Source organism: Dromaius novaehollandiae, chromosome 1, assembly GCF_036370855.1.
Source record: "Dromaius novaehollandiae isolate bDroNov1 chromosome 1, bDroNov1.hap1, whole genome shotgun sequence".
Lineage (NCBI taxonomy): Eukaryota > Metazoa > Chordata > Aves > Casuariiformes > Dromaiidae > Dromaius > Dromaius novaehollandiae.
Window position 1 is genome coordinate 194,587,668 of NC_088098.1, and position 27,949 is coordinate 194,615,616.

Genomic DNA, 27,949 nt, shown 5'->3' on the forward strand with positions numbered 1-27,949 from the left:
TGACAGCCAAAATAAAAATTTAGAAGCAATTTTAAAAGATTTTTCCATGATGTTTAAAAATATTAGGACCACAGTTCACAGCAATGTTTCAATCACAAAACATACGTGAAAGACTTTGGATTCTTTGCATTATATACATAACCATAGTGATGAGTTAAGATAGATATGAATGCATCTCTTCATTTAGCATGCAAAATGCAGTAACTAAAGCAGCACATCTTTTTAACTTTTATTCTATGGCTTATTCTTGTAACCTTGAAGTTATTTTGAATTATTTGAAGCTATATTCTGAGAGTAACCTGGCCAGCACTGACTAAGATTTCACTATTTAAAAAGGACACAGTCAAATTGTCCAAACATTTTATATTGACTTTCAGTTCTGATCCTACCTACAGTAATATAAAGTGACTACACTAAGCAAAATGCATAATTACTTGTTAGACTAGTGAACTGATACAAACATCACTTAATTTCTTCTGTGTATAACAGTGACAAGTATTTTTCCACTTTCTTTCTATTTGTTTGCTTTATGCATTTTTTAGCACCCTGTAGCCAGTTTCACTCATTAGTTTCACTAACTGCACTGAGTCTCTAGTTCCCTTCTTCAAGTCTAGTTAGGCTCCTGCATGGCAAACACAGGAGTATGTCCATAACAGCTGCCATGGACCAACAGAGAAAAAGAAGAAAAGACTCTGTTAGAAGCAACTCTCTTGAACAAGTAAATCAATTTCTGAAAATTCAAGTTGACCATTATCTTTTAAATATGAAACCACTGAACTTTCTGCCTTAAAATCATAAATGTTAACAAATCACAGATTATATAAGAAGTATCTCCTGGGCTCGTGCAGTTTAAAATTATGTACGATCACGAAGAAAAAGGTCTCAGTTCGGTAAGGTGCTTAAGCAGAACTTCTGATTTTCAACACTCAAGTAATTCCCATTCAGCACTACTCAGACAGGCAGGTACTGAATAGGCATCAAAGGGCATAATCTGCAGTTAATTCAATTGCAATTTTACCTCCTTAACAATCAACAAACTTGCACAAATAGATCTTATTTTGCATCACTGCACTTCAATGCAATGGATTCTGGAGGGAAAGTTCAGCTTTATAACACAAAGCTCACCTTTCATGAACAAATACAAAGAAAAAAGAAAAAAAGAAAAAAATGTTTAAGAAAAAGACAATCCAGAAATGCGAGAACTGTAATCCACAAGAAACGCAAAATTAAGGAATGCAGTATATTCAAGAGCAAATGAAAATGGAATTGTTATGAAGCCACAATATTAGAAGAACCTTATGTTTTCATATCCTGTGAGAAAGATCATGTAGCGGTGTGGTGTGGGAATAGAAAACATCAAATATTTAAGAAATTAGGTCCCTTTGAATGGTAAAAACGATTGTACAGGTCCCAACTACTTATTTCAACAACTTATTTGGCACTCCGTCCTCGCCCACGAAGGCTGGAGAACATGTGCAGCAATGGGACATCCTCCACAAAACATTGGTTACTGAACTAACAAATGACAAAAGGAAATAAATAAGCAAGCAAGCAAAAATGACCGCTGTCACTCCCTGATCCTCACGATGTGCCTAGTACAGCTAGCAGTTAACTTTGCAGCCTGTGTCTATGGGTCTATTTGTTGGTGCTGTTTCATTTTGGAATTTCTTAAAGAAGAAAGCCAGAAAAAAAAAAGTGAAAGATAAAGGGGCACTTATAGGACATGCCATTAAAAGAAGTGAGTGAATTAAAAGTGAGGGAAAGGGTACATGACAGATGAAATAACCCAAAGCATTTAGCATTAGGTTAGCATAGGGGTTAGCGTAACCTTGCTGCAGGGGCACCCAGAATCATACTGAATTTAAGCAAGAGGTAAACACACGTCTACTAAAACGGAGTTGTGTTTTTTGCAGTCTGAAGCAGTTTTTCTTTCACAGGTAGCAAGCAGGAGGGAAGGCGTAGCTGAGGGGCTGTTCATTTTTATCTACAGCTGCAGCAAAAATATCTCCTATCTGAAAAGCCACCAGCAATACATAAGAAAAGAGTCACTTCTTATAAATGTGCCTTGCCAACAATGAGCCAGCGCTACGCAGGACTTCCCATGACCATGGCCACCTATCTGGTAACGGAGCCCACTTGCCGTTCCAGCCGTTTCAAGCATTGCCAAACCCAGGGGAAGGAGAAGCACCGCAAGGAAAGTAAACAGGGCAGTAACTCTGGTTGGGGGACAGAAGCCTAGCTCCTCAAGAAAGCTCCTAAGCACCATGCAAAGCTTCTTGCAGACAAATTTTTACCCCACTTCGTTGACAAAGTTTCCAAAGTTAATGGAGTGGCACAAATATTGCAGGGTACAGGCACTAGTGCTGTGGAACTCAACGGTACGCCACTGCTTCCCTATGCTTGTATCCCGTAAAGCACAGGCCTGTGGGGACTGAGAATTTGTTGGTGCTTACGTTTCAACACTAACTGATATACAAGCTCTCAGAAACAAATCTGCAAAACACTTGTTGCTGCTGATTTTTGTATCATTTGTACAACTATTTTTGTATCATTTCAATTCTCGATATAATATTGAAAAACTGCAAGTTAAGGTCCCCAACTTGCGAATGCTGATGTGCCTCTTCAGTTTTCTTCACATGGTAAATGATTCCAGCAAAGTCAGTAGGAGTATACAGCTGAATTAAATTAAGCAAGATCATTTGCAAAATTAGGCTGGTATGCAGTGATCTAAACTGTCTGAAGAGGTCCCATTAATCAGCATTAGTAAGATGCTAACAAGAGCCAATATATCACAATGGAAATGCTGGATTTATATATTATTTGTCCATAGAAACAAATGGCACAAACTTTACTCTATTTAAAAAACAAGTTCTTTTTGTGTTTTTACATATTACTTATGCACAAAGATATGAAAAATAGAAATGGCCCAATTTTGAAATTCTGATATTAGATCAAGATAATTTAAAATTTTTAAAGCCAACTGAAGATGTCAAAAATACATATCTTAAAATGAAGCAGATGTCTTTTAATGATTTAAAACTTATTTTTTGAAAAAGACCTCCAAAATATTTCTAATACAAGACAAAAAACAAAGCACCTGTCAGAAATGCAAGCACGCGCACACCCACACACACAAGCACACACTGAAGATGGATCAAACAACAAAACTATGATGTTATTCTATAATACAAGTTTGCGAGACGGCATAACATATACTAGTTCAAGACTTACCTGAAGTTCCTGGGTAGCAGATATAACAGATAGAAAAACAAATAGAAAGAATCTATGTAAAATTACTGTATTAAAGACATCATGGCAAACATTTGCCTACAATTGTAAACAATGTTATCACAGAAACTTCAGATCTTCAGACCTATCTTTTAAATTTAAAAATATCCATGGCTTGCTTTCACATCTTTGTTAAATTTCACACAGGTACATCGTGTGATCTGGGGATGATAAAACCATCACTGACCTATTTAAATCATAAGATTTTTTGGAAAGGCTATTTGTGCTGTTGATAGTTTAAGTTTTCTAACACTATTTTATTCATGTTTATGAATAAATCAAATTCAAGCTGATGTAAATGATACAGTTTCAACTGAGTCATTAGTGACAGCTTCTTCTACCAGGTTTGAATTTGGTCAAAATATCTATTTATTTGAAAAGTAGTAAGTCAGGCTGGACTAAACCTTGGAATGCAAGGACTCAGATCCATGGCAGTTCTAGACATGTATTAAGTGTAAGACTAGATTTTTAGCTTTACTTCACATAAAAATAGAGAAGTTTGATGCTGTTCCACCACCAACTTAAGACAATTGGTATATTGATTAATTTAGGCCTCAGTCTTCAAGTTAGCCACATGCGGACAAATCTTTGCAGAGTCACGCTCCATGGAGGTAAAATCTGTTGGATGGGAGCTGTTCTGCACTGAGTGCCAAGGACACTGAGTTGGGAGGTACAGTGTCTCTGCCCTACACCCATATTAACAGTACTGACAATCTGCCAGTTCAGTGATTTGTCTACCATTTTGGTATTTGTTCTCCTTCTGAGTAATGACCGCCATATTTTCTTTAGAAGATTTTATATGATTTTTTTTTTATATATATATATATATATGTATATATAAAAACTTCATATGGTTTTAGCTAGTGAAGAAAAAGAAGAAATTCCTAAATGTCACCCAGTGGACAAACAGTAATCATATGATAGTTAGTCATGTGTCTCGTCTCATTCCCGTGTAATATTTTGAAAGAATTTAAGATACAGAAAAGCTTGCAGCAAGTATATTTTTGGAAGTTACCTGGCATTGCTGTTTTATCATTTATCATTGTTTGGAACATTAAAGCCCCTTCATAATACTTGGCCAGTGTATTTTCAACCACTGATGCTGCCTACTTATTTTCTCAGCAAAGTGATGGGCCACTATGAGCCAAAATTACCACATTTTGTACAGAGAGTACATAGAGATTCCTGACTTGGAAAAATAAGCACTCTGTGATGTCTCTCTCCATTCCTTCATCCTTCCTCTTCATTGGAAAAAAAATTAAAATTCACAAGTACTTTAATTCACAGCTGAGGGGTACCTTAAATAATACTACTGTAAATCTACTAGTGGGAATGCTGATTATTTCTTCTTGCACTCGTGTTCTTCTTAGGGCTAAGAGTGATGCCTGAGCGAATTCACGTCAAAATCTGAATCCGGACTATGACAAGACAATTTACTGAACTGTTAGGCTGGCTGAGCATTTGTACTTTACGTACTTTAAAATAGCTAACAATTTCTAAGCTGTTAAATAGCAACAAAATTGTTAGACTTGTTTGGCAATGAATATATATATATTTGTCCTTTCCCACCCAAATGGAAAGAAACACTCCAAGTTTGGTGTAAGCAAGGTTAAAAGGTGTAGCCCCCCAAACGTCAGCACTTCTTCAACTATTTCCCTTCAGCAGTTTCAGCTAAAGGTGAGCTGACAGGCTTCACTTGCCAAGACTTGATCTAGCCTGCAGGGTTCTGTTCAGCTCCTGCATGAAATGATGAAATCACAGACACCTAAGCAGCGTGGAAGGTACATCTTTCAAAGTGTTAGTGATTTCATCAGCAGCTGCAAGAGAAACACAACACCCTGAAGGTCTGAATTCAAGTTTTGGAGAGTTACTCACGAAACAACAGATTTGAAACAATTCCATCTTACAGATTTTTTAACCTGCAAGCATATTTTTATTAACAATTTGGGACTTTAAAAATTGTATTTAAGCTAAATTCACATAAAAATCACAGAAACTTGATATTCATACTGGTACTAGAACAGAGGCTTTATCTTTCAGTAACAGTTCTGCAGCGTTTCCTAAAGCAGATTCGGAAAGGAAGGGTGTGGTAGCCTGTTACTGTTTTGCTACTGAAGTAAACACTAAGTGAACATTATAAATAATCTCAGCTCGAAGTTTATACTTGTATAGTTAAAGTTTTATGCTACAAAAAAAGTACAGGATTTAGTAGAAAGAATATCAAACTGTTTTTAAAAAAAGCTGTTTCAGAGAAAATATACTGTACCTCCCCATCTTCCAGCTCAACATCCAGGAAATCAAAGTCCCTAAAGACTCTGAACTGTTGTTCACTGTTTGAATCATCCATGTTCTCCTGCTCCCTGGTGCCGTCTTCTGAAGACACCAAGCTTGTCTGGTGCTCAATCAGATCCAAATCACCACAGGAAGAAAAAATTACCTACAATTCAAAGGATTTCTCTGGTAAGAAACTGTTGCCTCTGGTTGTTTCTTCCTAAAAGCTGTAATTGGTTATTCGGAAGTCTGTATTTCCAGTACACACCTAATTCCTTCAGTGAGTATTTTTAGAGCACTCTTTATTATTTATGTTGGACAGGTGCCTTCAGATTAAACTTCTACAAAGAAGCAACTTCATACTGCAGGAACACGTCCAAGAATATTACAGCTACCTCCTAATGGCTGCAGACTGATGTTGCCTAGATGTTTGTATACATTTATAAGAACAAAATTCAAAGAACTTAGCAAAGAAAATGCTGTCAAGGAGATGAGTTAATAAGTTCATCAAAAAATCTTTAGTTAAAACTGATGCTTGAGAATGTGTCATGATTAGAAAATTTAACAAGCTATCACGTTTCCTTTCCTACTGACAAACAATCATATCTGCAACTTAGTTGAGAAAAGGCAAAGGTTCCTGTCTTGCAGAACTGAAAAACTTGTTCACCATAATAGAAGTGACATATGAATAACATATTAAAACACACTCAAAAATTTTCCTATTTCTGTAGAAAATATCTAATAACTATTTTAAGAGCTTCCCCATCGGGGATGATCCATTGCCCATTTCCGAGCACTAGACAATATTAATCTTTAAAGAGCAATGTTAGAACTATTATTTAATGGAATAATTAGAAACTTTTGTTTTATTTCTGTAATTTAATTTTGTACTTTAGAAAGGCTCTAGATTGGCAATACCACGGATCATTACTCTCTACCCACTGAGCTGGCAATAAGTAAAACCTATAGCATTACAAATCTCTCACAGCAAAATGGTATGTAGCTCTGTATGTAAATGCACCTTCAAGTGAGAAGTGAGTCTATATGCTAAGAAATGCAGCATGGGCCAATGCAAATTACAATGGTAGTAATGTGACACGAAACTATGTAAATCAGGTCAGCAATTCTGGGAAATAAAGTTCTCCATATTAAAAATCTAGGACAAAAGAAAAAAAAAAACCAAAGAAATGGTCACTACAAGGTTACTTACTGAAGGGTTTTTACTCAGACCAACTTCCTGGCCACACAGAGAAAGGACATGTACCAGCTTTTCCTTTGTTCTTTTCTACAAAACAAGACATTTCCAAGTTAGCATCTTTTTAGCCACGTATTCTCCTGGTGACTAGAGATATGATTAGCAGCTTTTAATTAGGAGGAAACAACCAAAGAATGACTCATTAAATGCTGAAAGGATTGCTTTCAGAGCAACTGTGCATACAAGGAAACATAAAACTAGCTGTTAATTATTTTAGTGCTTATTATTTTTAAATTAGCCCATTAATTCTATTGAGCTTAATAAGAAAGCGCTGGATCCTGTACATCACTTCAAAGAGACAACTCAGAAGCCTAAAATTAAGAACACGCATAATTTTTTTTTTTGGAGAATTGGTGCTTGAGTCACCATATCTGCTACATTAAAAAAAAGACAGTAAATACATTTATTCTGTATGGTTTTATTTTAACGGGAAGCTAATCAATATCAGCAATGCAAGCAAACATCACTTTTAGGAGAAGCATTCGAAAGAATTTTTTTATATCTGATTTCCCAAGGAAACTAGGCTTCCAAAATTTCACTTTCTGTGATGTCTGAACAGAACGCTAATGTCTGAACTCACCGGTCCATCTCAGCTAAATCTGATACAGAATTAGCAGTGTTAAAGAGACACATTCCCTATGAGTTAAAAGAAAAACACCAGCTGGATAGAAGGCAGTCATAGCTCAGTCCATTACCGAGTCGGAGAAGGACATTCAGGGGGCACCTGCAGCCAGACTGCCGCGCTGTCGCTGCTGGAGCACTGCTCAGGGCACAGAGGGCACAAGCCTTTAAAAACCCAGTGCGTTAAATCCACTGCTCCAAGAGCAACTTGTTAATGAATAGCAGGCTTCTTTAAAGGAGCTTACTTGCGAATACTGGGGTCTCTTCCAGCTCACAGGCACAAGGACGTTGGAGTTGGAACCTGATGAGGTTGAAGAAGTGCTTCGGGTGACAGCCATTGCCCTCGGCTTACCGTCGCGGCCGGAAGAGCTCTGCAGCTCATCATACCGTCTCCCAATAATTGGAGTCTTAAATGAAAAATAATTATTTTCTAGTACTGTGCTCCATGGTGAACTTACAGGGGGGCCTATTACTTGCAGGAAAAGATTACTCTGAAGATGACAAGCATGAGAAAAACAAGGAGTGCACCAAATTTCATGTCACTTGGTATGTATATTATTTTCCACTGTGAACTCTCAGTAACTATTGCCATGCCTAATATCTAGCGCTTGTCTTCATGAGTAGCTAATAGTCATAAGCAACTGTCAAACTACCTTAAGAAGTAGCAAAGAAAAAAGCCTATGAAATTTATTCCAAGTCCAGATTTCTCCCACATGTTGTTTTAAGGGTTTTTCCTAAAAATGCTGAGCACTCTGGCCCTGTTCCAGCACACACTAAAATGCTTTCTCGGATTGCTGATAGAATACTCAGCATTTTCTAGAACTATACTTACAAGAAACAACTGGAGGAAACCCCACATAAGATGCCTTTTCATGTTGAAATTTCCTTTTAACCCAAAATCTCACTATTACCTGTATGAAAAGTCCATAACGCTAAAAACACTCACGCAATTAACTATTATAAAGTGATGTGGCTGCTAAAACCAGTGGGTCCATTCAGTTCCATAAAGTTAAAACATGCCCAGGGTTTGCAGGATAAAGACTGCTGTAAAAGAGTTCAGTCAGAAGCTAGGCATTACTGCCTTAAACCACATATTTCTGTGTTTAAACAATTATAGAGAACACTGGCATCCAGGTATAAAACACTTGTGGAGGGGATTTTATATATATAGTATATTTACATGTTACACTTGGCATAGCATTTCCCTGAGAGTATTTTAAATACAACCAATAACACCTTATTAGAAAAATCTAAATGAAAACCCAGAATGTCACAGTGGATCAAGAAGAATTTACGAGGCTTTCTGTTCTGTAATTTTCTTTCCTTTCCCAATTTTTCAACTTTCTTAAGGAGCTACAACACACGTTTCAGGATTATCAATTGCGAGATGAAAATTAGGGCTTTAAGTAGTAGAATTACAAACAGTACCTCTGAAATATCAAAGTGAAACTCTAAAGTCTTCCCTGGTAGCTCCTTGGAGGCACTGTTCCACACTCGATGTATTTCCATTTTTGAAAGATCACTGTGTTGATAGGATGGCAAAACTAAGCTGGCAGAACGAGAAACCACCAACTTCAAGATATTCAAGGCTTCTCTCCAGTGAATGCTCTAGAAATAGGTATATTTAATTGGCAACTTGAAAGAAAGATTCGCACGTATTCGAGATCATTTAAACTTCACAATCATATTTTTTGCCACATAATAGCAACATGGAGCTGGTATACTATTCTCTCTCTACCTCTCTCTTGTCCAGTGACAAGGCACATACTTAGAGAACAATTTCAACAGCAAAGACCGAGACCCTTGCCTAAAGAGTCATTCTTAGGGAACTGGCCTGCAAAGTGGCAGACCTCAGTGCAAGACCAATTTGGCAGATGAAGGGCTTAAAATCAGGTCTCCCACCTGAATGTCTTAATCACTAGGTGTAAGTGTAGGGGCTGGTGCAGAATCCCCCCTCTTTAACAGAGGAGCTGACCCAACACACACATTTTTATGGCCTCTAAGCAGAGAGAGGTATTTTCCCCCCAGCCCAGAGGTAGGTGCAGAAGTCTCTGCGGGGAAGCGCTTACACCATACCTCCCGCCTGTATTTCTTCCTGGCTAAGTATGCAGTTTCCTCTTTCCTGGTTTCCAGGTGTTCTGGAAGTCCCACTCTTACACTCCACATCTGGATCTATATTACTAAACACACAAAAGCCAGGGACTGATCGCTGCCCCCCAGCTAAGTGACGCTAACTGGCTGATGTCTATAGCAGGGCTAATCGCCACGTCGGCGCGGATTTCCCTTCGGGACACTCAGAGTGGTCCAAAACAGAGTCAGAGAGGCAGCTAACATTTAAAAATGGTGGTAGCTCAGCCTTACTTGCCCCACACAAGGAGCACAGGGCTGGGCATCTTATTTGGGGACGAGTAGCCTATTCGGCATCAGGATGTTTATAAACCAGGCATCACAATGAACAGCCTTAGTCCCCCCTCCTAATCTAGTCTTAAATTCTTACAAAGAAAAATAACTTTTCATAGTAAATGAAAATATGAAAAATGAAAATGAAAATAGCTGAGTTGCTATTTTAATACAGAGAAGAAAAGGTATTTACCTGTACATATTTTTCAATGGTTTTCAGCACTTCCACGTTAAACTGTTTAACAGGAACAGCTGACAGGTCCATATAGCTGAGAAGACTGTAGATCATCTGTAAGAGGGACTGCTGCATGCTGGGAAGCCCCTTTTCCAGCAGCTATTAAAAAAAATTGAAAGTAACTACATTTTGAGATGTTTCTCCTCACAGAAAAAGTTACTAGTCTCATAAATACCATCTATACTGTTAATCTTTCATCACCCACTGATTTTGCAATGCCGTTTTACAATCATTTTACAAGTGATGATGATACAAGTGCAAAATAAAATATAGCTTTACATTGGGAGCCAACGGCCAACAGGTTTGCATAATGAAACGTACATCTCATATATGCCTGCCCTAACTTCTCCAGAAAACACGTCCAGGAATTGAGTCAACTGGCAGGTAAATTTTAGACTGTAACTGGGGAAGAACAACCAATAAAAACAGGAGAATTTTTTCTTTCTACATTTGCTGAAAGTCGGGGAGGAAAAGAAAACATGCTAAAGAAACAAAACTACTACTATTCAGACATCAATACATATTTATCCAAATATAGTTCACTGTCAGTGTTCACGGGCTGTAACTGCTATGGAAACATTTTCTGCTAAGGAGGAGAGCAGAGTCCCTGGGCCCTCTTGCTGCAGACACTAATACAAAGAAGGGCTTGATCTAAATCCCAGAATTGCGGAAGCCCTGACTGTAATCCTGGAATACGAGAACCAGCCTTGCAATTGCAACTGTGCTTAAACATGTACATGACAGTAATTCTGGAGGCATACAGAAAGACATGCTATGTTTGTGCTGGTGCACACGTGTGTGAAATATCTCAGCTGAAAATTTTCTGGAAGGTAGCAGGGCCGTTCACTGGTAACAGAGACTATCCCTCCCTCCCCGTGGCATTTCAGGGGCAGTCAAACATTATTGCTGGCGCTTACTGGAGGTTCCAAGATTAAACTCTGTCCTTCAATTCAGGCCCACAAAAACCTTCTTCTAATACTGGTTAATAGAGGTACTATGTTCTAGAAAAAAATCATGTATAAAAACTGTATAGTGACTTATGTCACTAGTCTTCCTTCAGAGAAAAATGTCAGCTGTTATCCAGATAGAGACCAGTAATTTATTAGATGCCCTAGCTGGTCTGAATGGAAAGACTCCCTCCTTATATTGAATGAAAAGACTTTATGCCAACTGAAACGGAACGACCAGATAGGACATATCTAACTAATCCTGCTAAATACCTTTTCTTTCATTGGTAATTATGAACAGTACTTAGTAATTTGTAAAAAAAAGTAGGCAAAATACTGTTAATAGCACAACAGACAGAAGTTACTATGCTTTACCTATTCCTCCATAAAGATACAGCACAAATTTAAAAATTAAAGGTACTACATGGCAAGCAGCTGTAGTCCATGGATACCTTTACTGAGAGATAAAATATGTTTTATAATTCTTATTCAAAACTGGGTTACAGAGTTTTCCTTTCATTCCATTAGCATCTTGCAGAGGAAGGCTGGCCTCCTTCTTTGCACATAGTTTCATATGAGTCAGCATATGAGCTGGTGTGTCGCTGTAGGCAAGGAACAAAGGCCTGGAAGAAACAATTTGGATGAGAGAAACAAGTTCTGTGTTCTCTGATGGAAGCTACTGCATCAGATAACCACTTCCAGGAAAGGAAAAAGAAATCTTGGGAAATAAGTGGGATTTTTACCTCTATTGTTGGCTAGAAAGCTAGCCTAGGAACTTTGTCTCTGAAACCTTCTAATTTCCAGTCCAGTCCGGTATAATTTCCAGTCCTGTTCGTATAAATTTGTTCTTTGTCATTTGTTCTTTGGCTTAAACAACTCTTGCCCCTTAAACTCAGTATATTTCTGGATGGTATCAGCTTTTATTTGTTCAGTTTCATGTATGTGGTGGTTGATAGTCCAAGCATATATTTGAATACATCATTGAATTTGTCAAAGAAAATAGCATTTAGTATAAAAAAAGAAACAGTAATTTTAAAATGCAATTAGTAAAATAAAAACTCTTTTGCTATCAGGAGTAACAAAAATAGGAGCAAGGTAGAGTTCTGGCAACACATCAGTTGGGTTAGCAAGTTCCAGAACGAAGAGGTTCCTCTGTATTTGTAAAGAGAAATTGTAACTATTCTCAGTGGTTTTTTGACTCTGGTTCACATGAACTGTTTTGAAAAACTGTGTATTATTCTCTAGTGAGGGTAGGACAGAGTCTGGGGCTCCCCTGGACTTGGTGACCCACACGCCATTAGCTCCATCCCTGCAGAAGCAACTAGCCCAGAAGGAGGAGAGCTGGGCCTCCACCTCCAAGGCAGCCTGGGCTGGCTGCTGCTGGCTGGCACGGGCTGCCGCACTGCAACTGCAGGCGACGGCTCCCTTTGCAGCAGGTGGGAAGAGATGTTCAGCTGTGGGGCTATTTAGGTATTCAACATATGTTTTCCATGCTCATTGAAGAAAGGCTAAAAAAAAGTCATTTGACAAACCACATCTGATGGACAAGGTGCCAGTCGGATAATGCCTGATCTAGGACATTACTTCTCTTGCAACAGAGATGTTTTAATCTCTAGCGATTCCCTGGTCTTGAATGGGTTATGAACGCTCATGCTTTCATCACAATCAATCCTCTAACAATGAGGAGGAAGAAACTTCTACCATAAGCACTTTACTACCCACTATGTGATTTCTTGTCCCTTGTTCTGTATCAGCTATTTAAGTCCATGCGTGATCCTGGAGTTAATGGATCACTAGTTTAATATGTGACGCATGCGTACTCAGACATGCTCCCAGAATGATTATGCTTTCATGCTATAAGGTTAATTTTTTAAATTAATATGAAAAGATCTAACATAAAATCACAATAAGCTTTCAGCAGGTTGCCTATTCTGATTTTGGTAGTGGAAGTTGAAAGTTTTACTGCAATATTAAATATTGATTTCTCCCCATCTGTAAACTGAGATTCCCAAATATTTGTCTAGAACAGATGATCATTTTTCATGGATGTAGCTGTTAATATGTAAAACCACGTAAGGAGTGCTGCTTGTCACTATAAGTTTCAGATAAGAACACAACTGAAACATCCCATTTTAAGCCAGGATCATACCCTTTGCTGACGAGCCAATTGCCTGCCATCAGATAGGTTAAATGCAGATTTTTGTTCAAAATGGCAATAACTGAAACTTTTCCTTCTGCTGAGAATCTTTATTCTCACAGTCTTAAAAAATTAGTGGTAGAAAGTCTCCTTCTGAAGGTGTCTCTGTGTGTGGTATGGTCGGTGTTGCAGCAAGGTTTTTTTTTTTTACTCTTAAGTGCTGCATGTCTCTCAGTTTCCCACAAGCCCAAGCACTGGGGACTGACCGGGATTGTTAAAGCACAAGGCACTATAACCAATGGCTATAACATTTCCACTGTGGACTGCCCAGTGGTGGTCTTATCTCATTATGCTTTACATATTGACAGTGTATCCCACCGTCTGTTTACTGGAGAGAGCAGCACATTGTTTATGCTGGTCTGAGGATCAGCTCAACAGGAGATAATGGAATAACATCCTGATTGCTGGAAAAATAATTTTCATGGCCATAGCACACTGAAAAAGATGATTTCTTGTCCTCTGTGCCCCCTCCTCCAGACTAGTGGCTACCTTACATCCATACAAACATTCCCCAGACCTGACTCAACACAACTGCAGTCAAGATAAACACGGAGAAGGGAATGCTTGCTTACCACTCTGTCATCCTATGACGATGATGCTACCTAAGGAACGGGCCTTAATTCTGCCTGTAAAACTGCCTGATGTGCTGTTAATATGTTACAGTGGTGTTACTCTATAGCAAGGAGAAAGAAGGGGTCTCCATACCTTTGCCTAAGCCCTCTTTGCGGGAGGGAGATGACACAGAATGGCCTACATAGGGGTGCGGCAGCACTAGTAATTGTGCATGGGGCACGTAGGGGAAAACAGAGGCATGGGGGGGCACCCAAGCAAATGCTTTCCTAAGGCTGGGAAAGCAAAGGAGGAAGAGGTTAAACCTCAATTTTTATAGCATTTGTTTATTACCTATACAAGTTTATGCCTAAGAAGGAGATGCTTGCTTCTGGAGGATTCAGAGTCCTTGCGTTTGAAGAAGTATTAATTCTTCAGAGTCCCTAAGTTTGAAAACGGACTGAAAATCCCCAGGGCCCTGTTTCAGTGTCTTACAACAGAATCATGGCTTTCAGCATCAGTCGAGATCTGATATAATTGTTTAATTCAAGCCCTGATGTGCAAACAAGATGAGGAACTGCAGCTTGAGGCAGCAGGGCCAAGTTTGCTCTGAAGTCTGAGTGAATATGAGTGCGTGCTTGCCCTCCAGGCTCTTGAAAATCTGTGGGCAGCCTATATCAAGAGATGCATGCAGAGTATTCTTAGATCCTTTGGCAGACAGGAGGAAAAACCTGCTAAAAAAAACTGGCGTAAAGAAGCTAGAGAATTTATGTAATGAATATTCAACTGCTTTCTCCCTGGATGAGAGGGGAGACTTCAGCCAGTTCCCTGTTGCACTGAAGTGAATGGAGAAGGTGGAGAATTCTAGAGCAAAATAGTGTCCTGGCACTGATTGGACACAGGAGGTGGAAAATCAAGGAGCCTAAGCTGAAAAGCAAAACTTAGCCTTGGATCCCCCAGTAACAACACTGCATCAGCTCTACATTCCACACGTGACAAACGTTATGAGTAAGGGATGAGGGAAGAGGAAAACGTGGCAGCAAGATGGTTCCATTCAGTATTAAGAGAATGCATAAAAAATTGTATCAAGAAGCACATCCTTACAGAGCAGATGACAGAGGGCCAGACTGCAGTTCTTATTTAAGTTGCTAAATCCTTAGTGGTATTAGTGCTTCTCTTATTTTCCTCAGTGGGATCTAAATAAATGCTGTCCAGTTTATCCTTCTTTTGCAGTAAAAACCTTACCAGCTCATGAGAGAAGATGCTTTAAGATGCATCAGCCTTGCAGACCTTCCCTGGCTTTGGTTTTAGTATTCAGTATTTATTTCATACAATAATTTTGTTTTTTCTCCTGATTTCTGCTCTTCTACTTTTTATTGTAAATAATGGCTACAGAATTACACCCCAGGAATCTCCAAGAACACTTCAGCTCTTTTGGTTATTAGGCAATGGAAGAATTAAAACAGTTCTGTCTTTGAAAACTTACCTCAGCCAAATACGTAACCATACTCAAAGTAATATCAGCAAATGCTTCATGAAGGTAACGGCAAACCACATTTACCCAGGTAGCACAGTCCCTTGTATAGCTGTGTGTTTTATAAAGGGTCATGACATGTGCCAGATTTGAAAGCTTGGGGTTCTTTTCTTCCAAACAAACCTAATTAAATATAAATGTCAAAATACATTAACAACAAGGCAACTGTATTTACAAGGTTGAAGGATGTACAATACAGAAAATAATTTTGATACCTGAGCAATCCTTTCAGCTACATCTTTACAAAACTGGTTTGGACTGTCAAAATGCTGAATTAAATGAGGCAGGAGACACAAAACATTCAGTGGAAATCCTAGAACACAAAAATATAGAACAAAATGTATAGTTGCGACAGCAGGAGCCACAGTGATCTTTTAAGTTGATATTTTGTGGGAAGTCATGGTATCAATATTACATTAACCTCACACAGATGGATGGCTCCGAGGCTACCTGCCAGCCCCTGTTGTGAGTGTAAGGGCTCTGTCTGGAGACTGGAATTCAGCTTTTCTGTGCCAATTCACAGCTGGCTCGAGGTAGTCAATGAACTATGGGCAGAGGCTGTAATGGGGAGCTGTAACGAAAGCTGCTGCAGTTCAAACAGGAGTTGAGAGCTTAGAAATCAAGAAGCTGTAACCAGACACAATACATTTTTTTGAAAGGAAAAAATCTGGACCTATAAAAATAACCTTCTAACCATCCATTTTCTCTCATTTTACACACTTAAATAAGTGGCCTGATTTAGGAGCATAATTTCTCTAGGCTTCCTCTATACTCAATGAAGAGAAAATGATACCTCCAGAAGGTACCTTTGCAGACTGTGTGTGAATTGCCCAGCCATTGTCTGGAACGTAGGAGCCACATAGGTGCTTAGATTTGGGTAGGCTGTTCATTGCATTCGTCCCCTTACTCTGAGTCTAAGCTTGTTATGATTTGGTTGTGAAGCCTGCAGAATTGTCTTAACACCTCTGTTTCTGACTGAGATTGAGGAATAAAAATCTGGAACAATCACAGAGACTCTCTTCAACATAATGAAAAGTGGTCACAAACTGTAGTTTTTAAAAAAATGTACAAGAATTTTCAGTATTTATATTTCTAGTAAAAATCCTGTGAAGCACTAATTTAAAATCAAAAGAGGTTGCAATATTCTGAAAGCAATACTAAAGCAAGAAATACTGGCCAAATTAGGATCTAGAAAATTAGGGTCTCTTTAAATGTGTTTATTATAGCAACACTCAGGAACTTTATACCATGCCAGGCCCTAGAAATTAAATGTTAAAAAATACGTGACTCCTCTTGTCCAAGAACTTATTGTGCAATACAGTCACTTTTCAGAAACACATTATATTGCTATGAAATTTCCAAGAAAAACACCCAACCCAAAGCAAAATACTGATGTAGTACATCAGAACAGCAGAAAGAGTCATTTTTGTTTCTGTGCAGGTAATCTAATGAGATTTCTTATTAAATGTCAAAGCAATGGAAAGGGAAAGAGAGAAAAGTATATTGGTTTTACCTATAGCTTGAGAGGAATCCACCATAGATATTCGTGACACTGGTGTCAGCAAACTGAAGAGCTGTAGCGTGAGATCAGTGGTAGTAAGGGAGGTGAATCCTTTCAGGAGTAGCTGCTGAAGCCCTGAGAAATCTGCCCACTTCAGCTGCCCTTGCAACTTCTCTAATTTCTCCCGGTTTTCAGCTTTATCTAGCGGCAAGTGAGCCAGTAATTTATTCAATAGCCGCAAGGCCATTAGGTACTCAAACTCAAAATCTGATTCCATCAAAGCTACAGCAACCCAGAAGATGGTGGCCAGTAGGTTTGTTGGATTGTTAATATGGGATGGGTCAGTGAGGCTGTCCTTTAGAGAGGATGAACTTCTGGTTTTAGAGGAGAGTCCTTGTTGGGTGCACGCCTGAATTCTATCCAGTGTGGCACTGCGTGGTGGATCTGAGGACTTGTCCACATCTCCAAACTTTTTGGGTACAGAAAAGCTCCTCTGGTGCCTGCTTCGTTCAGTAGTGGCTGTGTTACCGCTTGCAGCTCCAGGATTCACATTCAGCTGTCCTGTGCTCTTCCGGTTTGCAGTCAGTTTGGTGCTCGATGTTAAATCTGGTGAAGATGAACTGAACCCAAAATATATAACATGTATTGTAATGTGTGAATGCACATTTGGAAACTTGTACATACAGTGTGCAGGCTAAGTACTTCTCAAAATGTAAATAAATATTTAAACAGAAGAAGTAAAACACCAGACTGTCTATTGTATTCTGTCATTTTTATTACAGAAGTGCCCACAGATCTGACTGAAGTGAGGTTTGTGTGACACTGCACCAAACCACAGTAGGACAGCCTAGAGTCTAAATAGGTAAGAACAACATAGAGACAGGAGAGACAGAGCAGGAAAGTGACTTGTGGAAGTGCCGATATAATGGAGCAGTGGTAGAACTGAAAACTGAATTTTGGTCTTTAAAATGCCCTTATCAGTGGATCAAACTCTGAACTTGGCATAGCTTGCAGGCAAACTGCACAATGGCACATGGCTTACTGGCTAATGCAGAGAAGTGTGGGAACTAAAAACAGTGCTTTCTATGCAGATCCACAGATTTGCCACATTATCCTCAAGAGACCTGTCAGGCTCTCCTTGCTAGTACAGGTCCCCCAGAAACCTTGCTGTCATTGCATCCCCCTGCCTATATCCTAAGACCTCATCAGGATGGTTTACATAAAGCAGAGCTGGTTCAGGCTCAGTGATTAATGACACCTCATGGAGTACAGTGTGATGATCCAGACAGTCCCTATCAATAATCTGTACAAACAAACATGCTATATTGATACATTCAATGGAAGTTAGTTCTGGAGAACAGCTAATTCCTGGATTTCCACTCCTATTCCCACTTCACAAGAGTGTAAGCCCCTGTTTGAATAGGATCTTATGGAATCACTAATGTCAGGATAAAGAATATTGCATCCCACTGCTTTCTGGACTACTACTTCTTTTCTGCTCCATCTTGCTCTTTCCCAGAATGTGCACTAAAGAAAGATGAATAACTCTAGTGTCTAGAAAGTAAAAGCTGTAATTCTCCACCTCTACCCTGTCACAAAGCAATACTTGTGTCCTGCCTTTGCAGTATAATATACAGCACCATGCCTTTTAGCTTCAGAAATGACAACCCATATGCTTTTATGCTGCCTGTGAAATTCAGGAACTTACGTTTTTTTTCCTGACACGTTCCTCATTCTGTTGTTACTAGGAGTCAGATAGACATTAACCTCCCCTCAGTACTGTCAACAGCTGTGTTATGGAAGGAGCTTGCAATTTCCCTCCATGTACCTTTGTCCCCTGTTAGACCAAGGGTCTCACAAAGATGGGCTATGCCTCTGGCAGAGTCTACAAGTTATCTACATCTGGGACAGAATTTGCTCTTGTGTTATTGAGGAAAACAGACCATGTCCTTTTCCTTGTTTAGGAATACTTCATATGGGAATGACAGGTCATGTGAAACCAATATTTTAAAAAACATACTTTTTCCTAAATATTTTTTCTAGTATATGATACAAAAATACAAGGTACAAAGAATACAATATTTTTAAAGTATGCTAAAATATGTTATAGACAGCTGAAAGTAAGATAGAATTTATAATGCACTGGAAAGTTCTGCACATTGCTTCAACTATTGCAAAATTTGGCTCAGGTGTGTTCTTGGTCTAGTTCTATAAATGTTACAAATGAGCTCAATCTTATCGAAATAATTTTATGCTGTCAGACTGCAGAACTGTACACTTAACGTCATGAGAGATTTAAAAAAAGATACAGTTAAGAGAACAGGCTCTTACCGAGATAACACCGTCAAAAGATCACTGCTTTTCAAACAATCAGACAGATTATCCACAGCAGCTTCCAAAGTAAGTAGTGCTTCCATTACATAGCCCTAGCAATGCATGAGAATAGCCATTTCAACAAATACGCTCAAAAACATTCAGTTGAAAAAAAGAAATAGGAATCTAACAAAAACAGAATGTATCATTTCTCCATGCAATTATGCTGCACATTAAAATGTCACTACAAGTGTATTTTATTTTCTGCCTCTGAATGATCTGTGAAGGCATCTGAGAAAAGCAGATATCTCATCAGGGAATTGGTAATGGCATACAGAACCTCTGACTTGCAGGTCACTGCACAAGCAGTTGTGACAGAATATTACTGTCATCTTGTGGCAATTTCATTACCTAAGTAAAATATGGAAGTGATGTCAGTCTGTTTCTTATTAAAAGCTTTTTTAGTCTTGAATTTCTTAATAAATAGGATCCGACTATAGACATTTCAGAAGAGAAGAGACTGTATAGCTATATAGCTACCTGGTTCACTAAGAGAGGACTGGATCAAGTTAGGTAAGTTTGGATAAGTAGGTAAGCCAGTCTAAGTTTGTATTGTTCTGGGTGGTATAATTTTCTTTATTCTAAAAGACAAATATTTGAGAAATGAGATGCTGTCTACTCCAGGCTATATGATTACATTAGCAGATAAGATGATGGGCTTCTTAAGTGCAAATTAATGATGTGTAGTGAGAAAAAAATGGTCATCATGCTTTCATTTTGTTTCACATTCACTACATGTTTTCTAGATGTTCTCTTTAGTGCTAAGATTGTAATAGTTTGATGAGAGTTTTGGAAAGGTACATGTAGATTGAGTAAACTCAGAGCTACTCTTTTGTAAGGCCACATTCTAGCTTGCATCACTTGATTCCAGAACACCTTGTTAAAACCGTAATTTCAAAATAAATATACTTTAAATCAACAGTATTACAAAACATTATGTATCACACATACATACCTGAATCTCATCTCCATGCTCTCCAATAACTTCCACCAGTCTTGATAGGAGATCAGACAGCGCATGTGCAGAAAGTGGCTGCTTTAGCGCCCTGAAGATCTGGAAAGAGCGACCTGCATAATGTCTTGAAGAACTTGAAAGAGCTGTTTGTAAAGCAACTTCACTCAGATGCTGCTCCAAATGAAAACCTGAGCAAAAGAGTCAATATTGTCAATATGTCAATATTTTTTTAATGGCAGACTTTACTATGGGCATATAGAGGCTGAGCCGACTGTATGGGGAGGGTATGCACTGTAGTGTACCCTGTGAAAAACCAAGAAGCAGAAATATCTTGTTTTGGGAGAATTTCCCACTTCTAACATTTATTTTGCACAGAATATAAGAAAACAAACTTTGCAAAGCTGAAATTTTCAATCTGGAAATGTTTGTTTGTTTTCCAAAAACAGAAATTCTTCATTCTGATTTCAAATTTTTTACAATTCCTCGACAAACCTTGAAGCCATCCATTATTCTTACTGGCAGCAACACAGTAAATTCTGAACATTTCAAAATCGAGAGCCAAGCTGGCTTATGAGCCATTAGCTCCAGTAGGCCTTGGATCAGATCTTAAATACAAGTACTGATGTGTTCTGCCTTGATCTCTTTACAGGATATAGAGGAATTTTTATCAGGCAGAACAATCAATCAGAATGCTTTCTACCAACAGCTTTGAAGGAATGTTTTATTTAACGTTTAGCCACAATTCAATCTAATATGATTTTTTAAAAAGCAGTTCCTTAATATGTCGTACACCCTTCTTAAGACATACAATATGTTATGCTTCTGCATAAGCAGATCCACTAAAAGGAAGATCAGAGGATAAGCATGCACTGTGACCTTGATGGAATAGTCTTATAGCTATGAAAGAAAAAATATTACTACCTGACTTGGAATCTTTAAATACAGATACAACATGACGCAGAAAATTAGTGAGCTGTTCAGCACTCTTGGTATTCTGATTTTTAGGTGTGATATCTTCATGGCACCAAAGTGGACCAAATGCCCTTAAATAAATACATGACAAAGTGCAAAATTTCTTTGAGTTGTCTGAAAGAAAAGTAATCATTTAAAATTCATAAACTGTAAATGCAATCAGATATTGCCATGGCTATAGCCTGGAAAACTTGTGACTGAACACAATTTTATGACCAAAATCACAGAATAGTTGAGGTTGGATGGGGCCTCTGGAGATCTTCATGTCCAACCCCCCTGCTCAAGCTACAGCAGGCTGCCCAGGAACATGCTCAGTTTGGTTTTGAATATCGCCAAGGATGAAGACTCCACAAGCTCTCTGGACAACCTGTTGCCTCTTGTTCTGTCAGTGGCACCACTGAGAAGAGTCTGAGTCTGTCTTCTTCACACCTTCCCACCAGCTAGTTAAAAACATTGGTGAGATCCCCCTGAGCTTTCTCTTCTGCAAGGTGAAGAGTCCCAGCTCTCTCAGCCTCTGCTCACATAACAGATGCTCCAAGCTTTTAGTCATCTTTGTGGCCCTTCACTGGACTCACACCAGTATGCCCATGTCTTTCTTGTACGGGGGAGCCCAGGACTGGACCCACCACTCCAGGTGTGGCCTCACCAGGGCTGAGTAGAGGGGAAGGATCACCTCCCTCGACCTGCTGGCAATACTCTTCCTAATGCAGCCCAGGATACCTTTGGCCTTCTTTGCCCAAAGGCAAAGGCCCCAAGGGCACACTGCTGCCTCACGGTCAACTTGTTGTCCACCAGGACTACCACGTGCTTTTCTGCCAAGCTGCTTTCCAGCTGGTCATTCCCCAGCTTGTACTGGTGCATGGGGTTAATACAGATAAACAAAAATTCCTTTTCTGTATTTTATAAAACTTCTCATTTAAAATGTACTTCATACCATTTTGAGAGCAGCATAAAAAAATCCCTGTTTTTGAATTTTTTTGAAAATAGGATCTGCCACTTGCATTCAGCAATTAAAATTAGTTAAAATCAATTAAAACTAGTTTCACCACGGCCTTTCACGGCACCCTATGTATTTCTTATCTCATTTTATAATAATAAAAATGTCTTCTTCCATTAATTTTGTGTTGAACATAGTACTATCAGTCAATTAAACATTTTATTCCTGTCAGGCAATTTTTTTCTAGTGTTCCTAACACTGCAATGCTTTTAAGTACCTACCTACTTCTACAGGTATCAATAAAAGAGGAATGGGAGTCTGTAATTACTACACAAACTCAGTCATTTTCCTTTGAGTCTTTTAATTTGCTACAAATAATTGTAGAGAAGACATGAAACTATGCGTTTCAAGTGCAAACAAAGGTATCCTCTGCTTATCTCCATTACCTGGTTGTCAGAAACTCGATTAATTTGTTTGCTTTCTCATCTGTTTCAGCAGCAGTGTCCATGTCCTCAATCTCTTGTGTAATCTGTGGGAGATTTCCACTGCTGCCTCCCAGACTGATACTGGAGGAGGTGGAGCTGGAGCTCAAGCCAGAGTCTGGCACCGGAGATGACTGGTACTCCCGCAGAAAGTCAAAACCACCTGTCAGCCAAAGAGGAGGAGATAAAGCTGGAATGCACGAGTTACGCCAACACTACAGATGAACATGTAGGCCAAGCAGCTCTTTTCCAACAGTATGCAGCAGAAACCTTCTACTGCGAAACACAAAAATCCTGCAGAATGCAAGCACTCTCAAATTCCAATGGGAGGGAAAAATTGGTAATATATTTTTAAACCTGCAGAATCTAATATAACATGAATAATATCAAAGCCAGGATAGTTTTTTACTGCATGAGGGCTACACTACTTGAAAAACAAATATTTCCTGGCATTTTACATTCAAAACTATGCCTTTTTGTAACCTGCATTTTTCATTAGGCCAAGTCCACATGAAGTTCAGCTCACTTACCTGGGCTAGTCTGATGCTGAAAATCTCTGCAGGGTGTGAATTTTAGGAAAATGATATCCTAATTTTACAGATGTAATGGAAACTAACACACAGTGGTTAAGGCTTCCATTCCATGCCTTTAATGACTGTAAACTCTGGACTACTCATATTGAATATTTTTAGCATTAAGGTTAAACATCTGAGCAAGTGTTCACCTAGGTCAAAAGCTTGCCCCCAATCCACAAGTCAACTTAAGAGCTGGAATTAGAAACCAAGAGCTGTTTTCTTAAGGTTAGACTGTTAGTCACCTTAAGCTATATCTACCATAGAAAAACTGGCCTTGGAAAATACAGGGAGCAGGAGGTGCCTCTTTACTGACAATATCCATTGCAGGTCAGGAGACTCTTAATTTAGTTGCCTGACATTATGTGGGATGAGCCTGAGCTGAAGTACTTTGACTTAGGATTCTTTGCTATAGCTACTTACCCACATTCTGACTCTTGATATGAGCTGATTAAAAAACAATCCAGTTAAGAAGTTTTGATAACTTCTTGGACACAAGAGGCCCAGATACAGGGTACTAATTAGGTTTTTCAGAGACAGGAATAAAGAAATGTTTTATGCTGGTAGAAAAGCAATAATATAATTTAAATATATTTAATAATTCATGGACATGCATCAGAAAAGAGTTCTACACAGTTCCAATGGGAAATTCATGTGTGAGATAATTTTGCTCAGACTTTATTCAGAATGAAAACTAAAAAGCCCAAATTAATTTATTAATCTGAAATATATTTATTGGATTCCCTTCCTCTCATTATTTTAAAATCAATTTTTCATAGCCTATCAAAAAAGAGTAATCAATTATCAAGTAATATTCTTTATAAAGTCACACTGTTTATTGCTTTTGAATATGTTGCTAAAGAACCACTGAAATGACATGAATTTGGTAATTGTTCCTTTTTCTTCCTTTTCTCCTAAACTTCCTCACCCTCTCCCAGACAAATAATCCTACCTTTGTATTTCTACACTGTTTCTGTGATTTCTTCAACTCTCAACAGTATTCTTGCTTTTAGTAATATTACATGACAATAGTGAACCAACTCCTTAAAAACAGAGAATTTGCAAATGGTTAATAGAAGACCCAGCTCAGTCAAGGTCTGAGGTAAGCCTCCTAAAGTAGAAATAGATTTCAGGACAGAAACGAAGTGTATCTGTGATGCAAAGTAGGGTGTACATTATGAGAGAATTTAACTGAAGAATGGAAAACCTGGGGTGAATATTCCTGCTGCTCTTCTTGTATTGGAATTATTTATTCATTTTTTTAAGGCGAAGACTGATTGCCCTCATTTGAAGCAGTCCTGGCTTCCTGAGGGCAAAGTTAGGAAGTTATTAGCCATACTAATGTCTAAAACTCTACATTATATATTTTGCCTTGCAGCAGAAAGCTTTCTCGCTATCATGAAAAGTTATCTAGTAATAATTTAAGTGCATCTCTAGGGTAGTTTACATGGAATTAATATTAATGGGAACTGTACAGATTTGCCATTTTACTATTTTAATTTATTAAAAATATATTTTAGGAAAATAGTCTTGACATTCCACTTCCAAAAACCTCTCAGTATAATGTAATGTTCTCATCTTCTTGTGTTTTGTTACCTGTATAAAGATATTCAGGTAAATATGCTGGTTGTACTGTCAGAGTCTTGGTCTCATTCATCTCTCTGGTCTGAAGAAGCACTGATGCAATGGCTTGATAGTTGCTATTGCAAGATAACGCAATCAAAAGGTGAAGCAATAACTTTTTACTGTGTTCAAAAACCTCAGGGCGGTAATGGTCAAGACCTAAAAGAAAAGGTTACAGCAGTCAGGGAATATGAAGTAATAATAAACAAGCTCACATTCCAGAAATAGCAAAAATTCCACAGTAGTTTGTGGCAATGGTGCGAAACAAACAAAAGATACAGTATTTCCGGCCACAGCTACCACTGTTTTTGCTTCAAATGTATGTGTACATTTAGATTCCAGACTGAGGTCCCACACACCAGGTACAAGCGATGTATGGCGATGAAACTTTATGCATTCTGTTGCACTGCAGTGTTTATTTGGCAGACCCGGAAAACCTCTAAAGATGAGAAATTCTTGGTGGTGGTTATAATTACTTGCTCACCTCAGTATGTGGCTTTGTAAAACTGTCAGTTTTACAACTCGTGAAAACTGAAAGAGGTTAATACTGATTTATTAAGAAAGGAACTGACAAACAAAATCCCTTGAAAAACAACTTCAACTACCAATGGGACAGCATGAGAAATTAGTCACTAGCTCAGTGCGCAGAACTGAAACAAAAGGTGCAGCACTGAAAGACTGGTCACTTTAGCGCTGCTATGCTATTTGCATGTATGCTCCCAGATTTTAACACATTTTGAATAAATCACAAGTTACAAACATAAAGGAAATAAGTTTTCATAAAATATACTGCACTACGTGGTAATGAACTCCTTTGAATTCTCTGTCAGTATCTTCCAGGATATTTGAAAATACTTTCTTGTGTTTAGGAGCAGTTTCAGTGCTGAACAGTGGAGTTGTTTGCTTCTTCAGCTCCTTTCTTTTTAGGATATAGCCCTCTTTAAAAATCAGCTCCTTCTTCACTCTAAGTGGCAGCAGTCAACAGGTCTTTCAAGTGAGGTGTTTTCTAACACATTTCAGTGACACTGGTCCTTGTCTGACCTGCGAAAATGCAGCTGCTAACACTGTCATGGTCAAAGCAATGTGCCTTTGGCTCCTGTGGACAGGATTCCCTGTCTCACCCACCCACCCATAGTGGGTCTGGAAGAGTCCTCCCATAGTCCTCCGGAAGAGCCACCACCAACCTGGTCACTACTCCTGTCTTATTTCTCCATTTCCTTCCACCTGCCAAGAGATAATGATTCCATCCTACCCTATTCTAATGTAAACGTTCAAGAGTGCAAAGGGTATAGAAAGTTTTTATTAGCTGAAGGTAAGTTCTGGACTGGCAGCAATTGTGACTGAAATTCTCTATCTGTTAACCCCCACGGTTGTATGAAAATATTCACCTAGATATGGCAACAATGAAGCAAGAAGGACAGCTCAGTCCTTGTGCTCCTCCTGTGCTAGGCAATTCTTAACTTGGAATAGTGCTCAATAACATAAATTTGTGTTGTGACATGGACACATTTCCATGAGAAAGTCACCTAGCTACTCATTTCACACTGGCTGTCAGGAGTTTCATGCACTAGACACAGGCAGGTTCATACCAACAGTCTGTCTCTGCTTCACTATCAGTACCATCCAATATCCAGTTAAACATATTTTGCAAAATTCTTTCACTCCAGTAATTTCCCACTTCTTCCAATACATGAAAGGACACAGGCTCTCAAGCTAGCCACCATACTATTTCCAGTTTCCTTTTCAGTCAGGTCCATTTGCCTTCTCACATTCATACCCTGGACTAACATGTTTAGCATTACTCCCTTAGAACCTCACAAAAGAGGTCTACTACAAACTACAGACAGGTTTTCCGCAGCAGGTTTAGCAACTCTTGAGAATCTGAACCTGAAACTTGGAAGCTATGATGTCGTCTTAGCTTCCACTACGTCTAACCAGTTGCATTTAATTTCACATTTGAGAATCGAGAGCTCCTAGCCAAGGGACTGTCCGTATGGTATTCATAAATTTCTATTTGTTTCTTGTGAAATACTGCAGTGTTGAAACATTATTGCAGGAACAAATCAGTAAAGATATTATTATAATGGATTGGTAATATCATAACTCTGTTTCTGCATATGTTTATTTGCACAGCTCCCTGATAGCTCCTTACAGTTGTCTTAACTGTCTTGTGAGAATTCTTAACTGTAAATACCAGTTTTCTCATAACTTGCTATAAACCAGACCAAAGAAGCTGTTAGATCAGTTGCTGGTTATTGATTTGATTCATACACTCAGCCATTTCTCATTCAGCTCCCTCTTAAATTTGAAAAGTCTACAGCAATATAAAAAGTAGTCAGATTGTTAGAAGCAGCCACAAAATCGGATTTAACTTTTCAAAAATAAGAAGTGAGGAATACATTGGAAATGTCATAATGAAAATTTCCCTGGAAGCCTGATCTGACAAGCTTCTGGCTTAATTTTTGCTCTGGTGTTTCATCAGAAGTTTGTTGAAATCGATGTACCAATACACAATACTTGAAGATTTGATGAGTGTGCATTTTCCAACAAAAACTTCTCATGAAAAAATTTCAAACAGAACAGTTATTAACAGAGTAACAGCAAAGGAGAATGAGGTATCTTCTTCACGTATATATACTACAGTATATCACATATATTCCAGCACTGTTCTCTAAACTCCCAACTTAATCTCTTTCATCTGCTGTACAGCAGACTCTTCTGAGAGTCTGCCAGTGAGTAGATTTAGTGGCAGCTATGGTGATCAAATGAGGACTGCAATCTCCAGTTATAACCAATTTATTTCACAAGTGCCTGGCAATGTTTATGTGTGAGAAGTATTACCTATCAATCATGAAAGTTAGGTAATGGCTTTATAATACCAAATACTCTTGTGTGCTAAAAAATTAGGCAATGCAATCCTCATATTAAGTGCCAGGATAAGGAAGATATTGGTCACCACCCTCCAGCTGAAGCTAAAAAATTAGGCAGTGCAATCCTCATATTAAGTGCCAGGATAAGGAAGATATTGGTCACCACCCTCCAGCTGAACTGTGTTACAGTCAAGAACAGACACAGCGATGGGGAAAAAGGAGAGCCTCTAAACTCAGTCATATAAGGCAAGACACTGAAGATAAGGTATTCCATTAGCATTGCTTTCCAATGATTCGTGTCCTACCTTCACTATCTTTGCACTAGAGTGATCTCAGTGAAAGGCGAGACAACACTTCTGTGTGTAGT

The 27,949-nt window shown here is 38.6% G+C and overlaps 1 protein-coding gene across 5 annotated transcripts in view; it reads right to left on the reverse strand.

Moving 5' to 3' along the window:
- The window catches only part of FRY (FRY microtubule binding protein), a 202,456-nt gene that overhangs the window by 27,176 nt on the left and 147,331 nt on the right, over positions 1-27,949 (reverse strand). For all 5 annotated transcript variants that reach the window (XM_064504948.1, XM_064504947.1, XM_064504949.1 and 2 more), the window contains exons 39-51: positions 24,686-24,871; positions 22,482-22,680; positions 21,048-21,169; positions 20,127-20,314; positions 19,130-19,224; positions 16,811-17,418; positions 15,513-15,610; positions 15,250-15,420; positions 10,029-10,169; positions 8,864-9,043; positions 7,681-7,842; positions 6,770-6,844; positions 5,555-5,725 (exon numbers count right to left, since the gene is read on the reverse strand). In XM_064504948.1, coding sequence (XP_064361018.1) covers positions 5,555-5,725; positions 6,770-6,844; positions 7,681-7,842; positions 8,864-9,043; positions 10,029-10,169; positions 15,250-15,420; positions 15,513-15,610; positions 16,811-17,418; positions 19,130-19,224; positions 20,127-20,314; positions 21,048-21,169; positions 22,482-22,680; positions 24,686-24,871 — 2,396 coding nt within the window. The remainder of the gene's footprint in view (positions 1-5,554; positions 5,726-6,769; positions 6,845-7,680; positions 7,843-8,863; positions 9,044-10,028; positions 10,170-15,249; positions 15,421-15,512; positions 15,611-16,810; positions 17,419-19,129; positions 19,225-20,126; positions 20,315-21,047; positions 21,170-22,481; positions 22,681-24,685; positions 24,872-27,949) is intronic.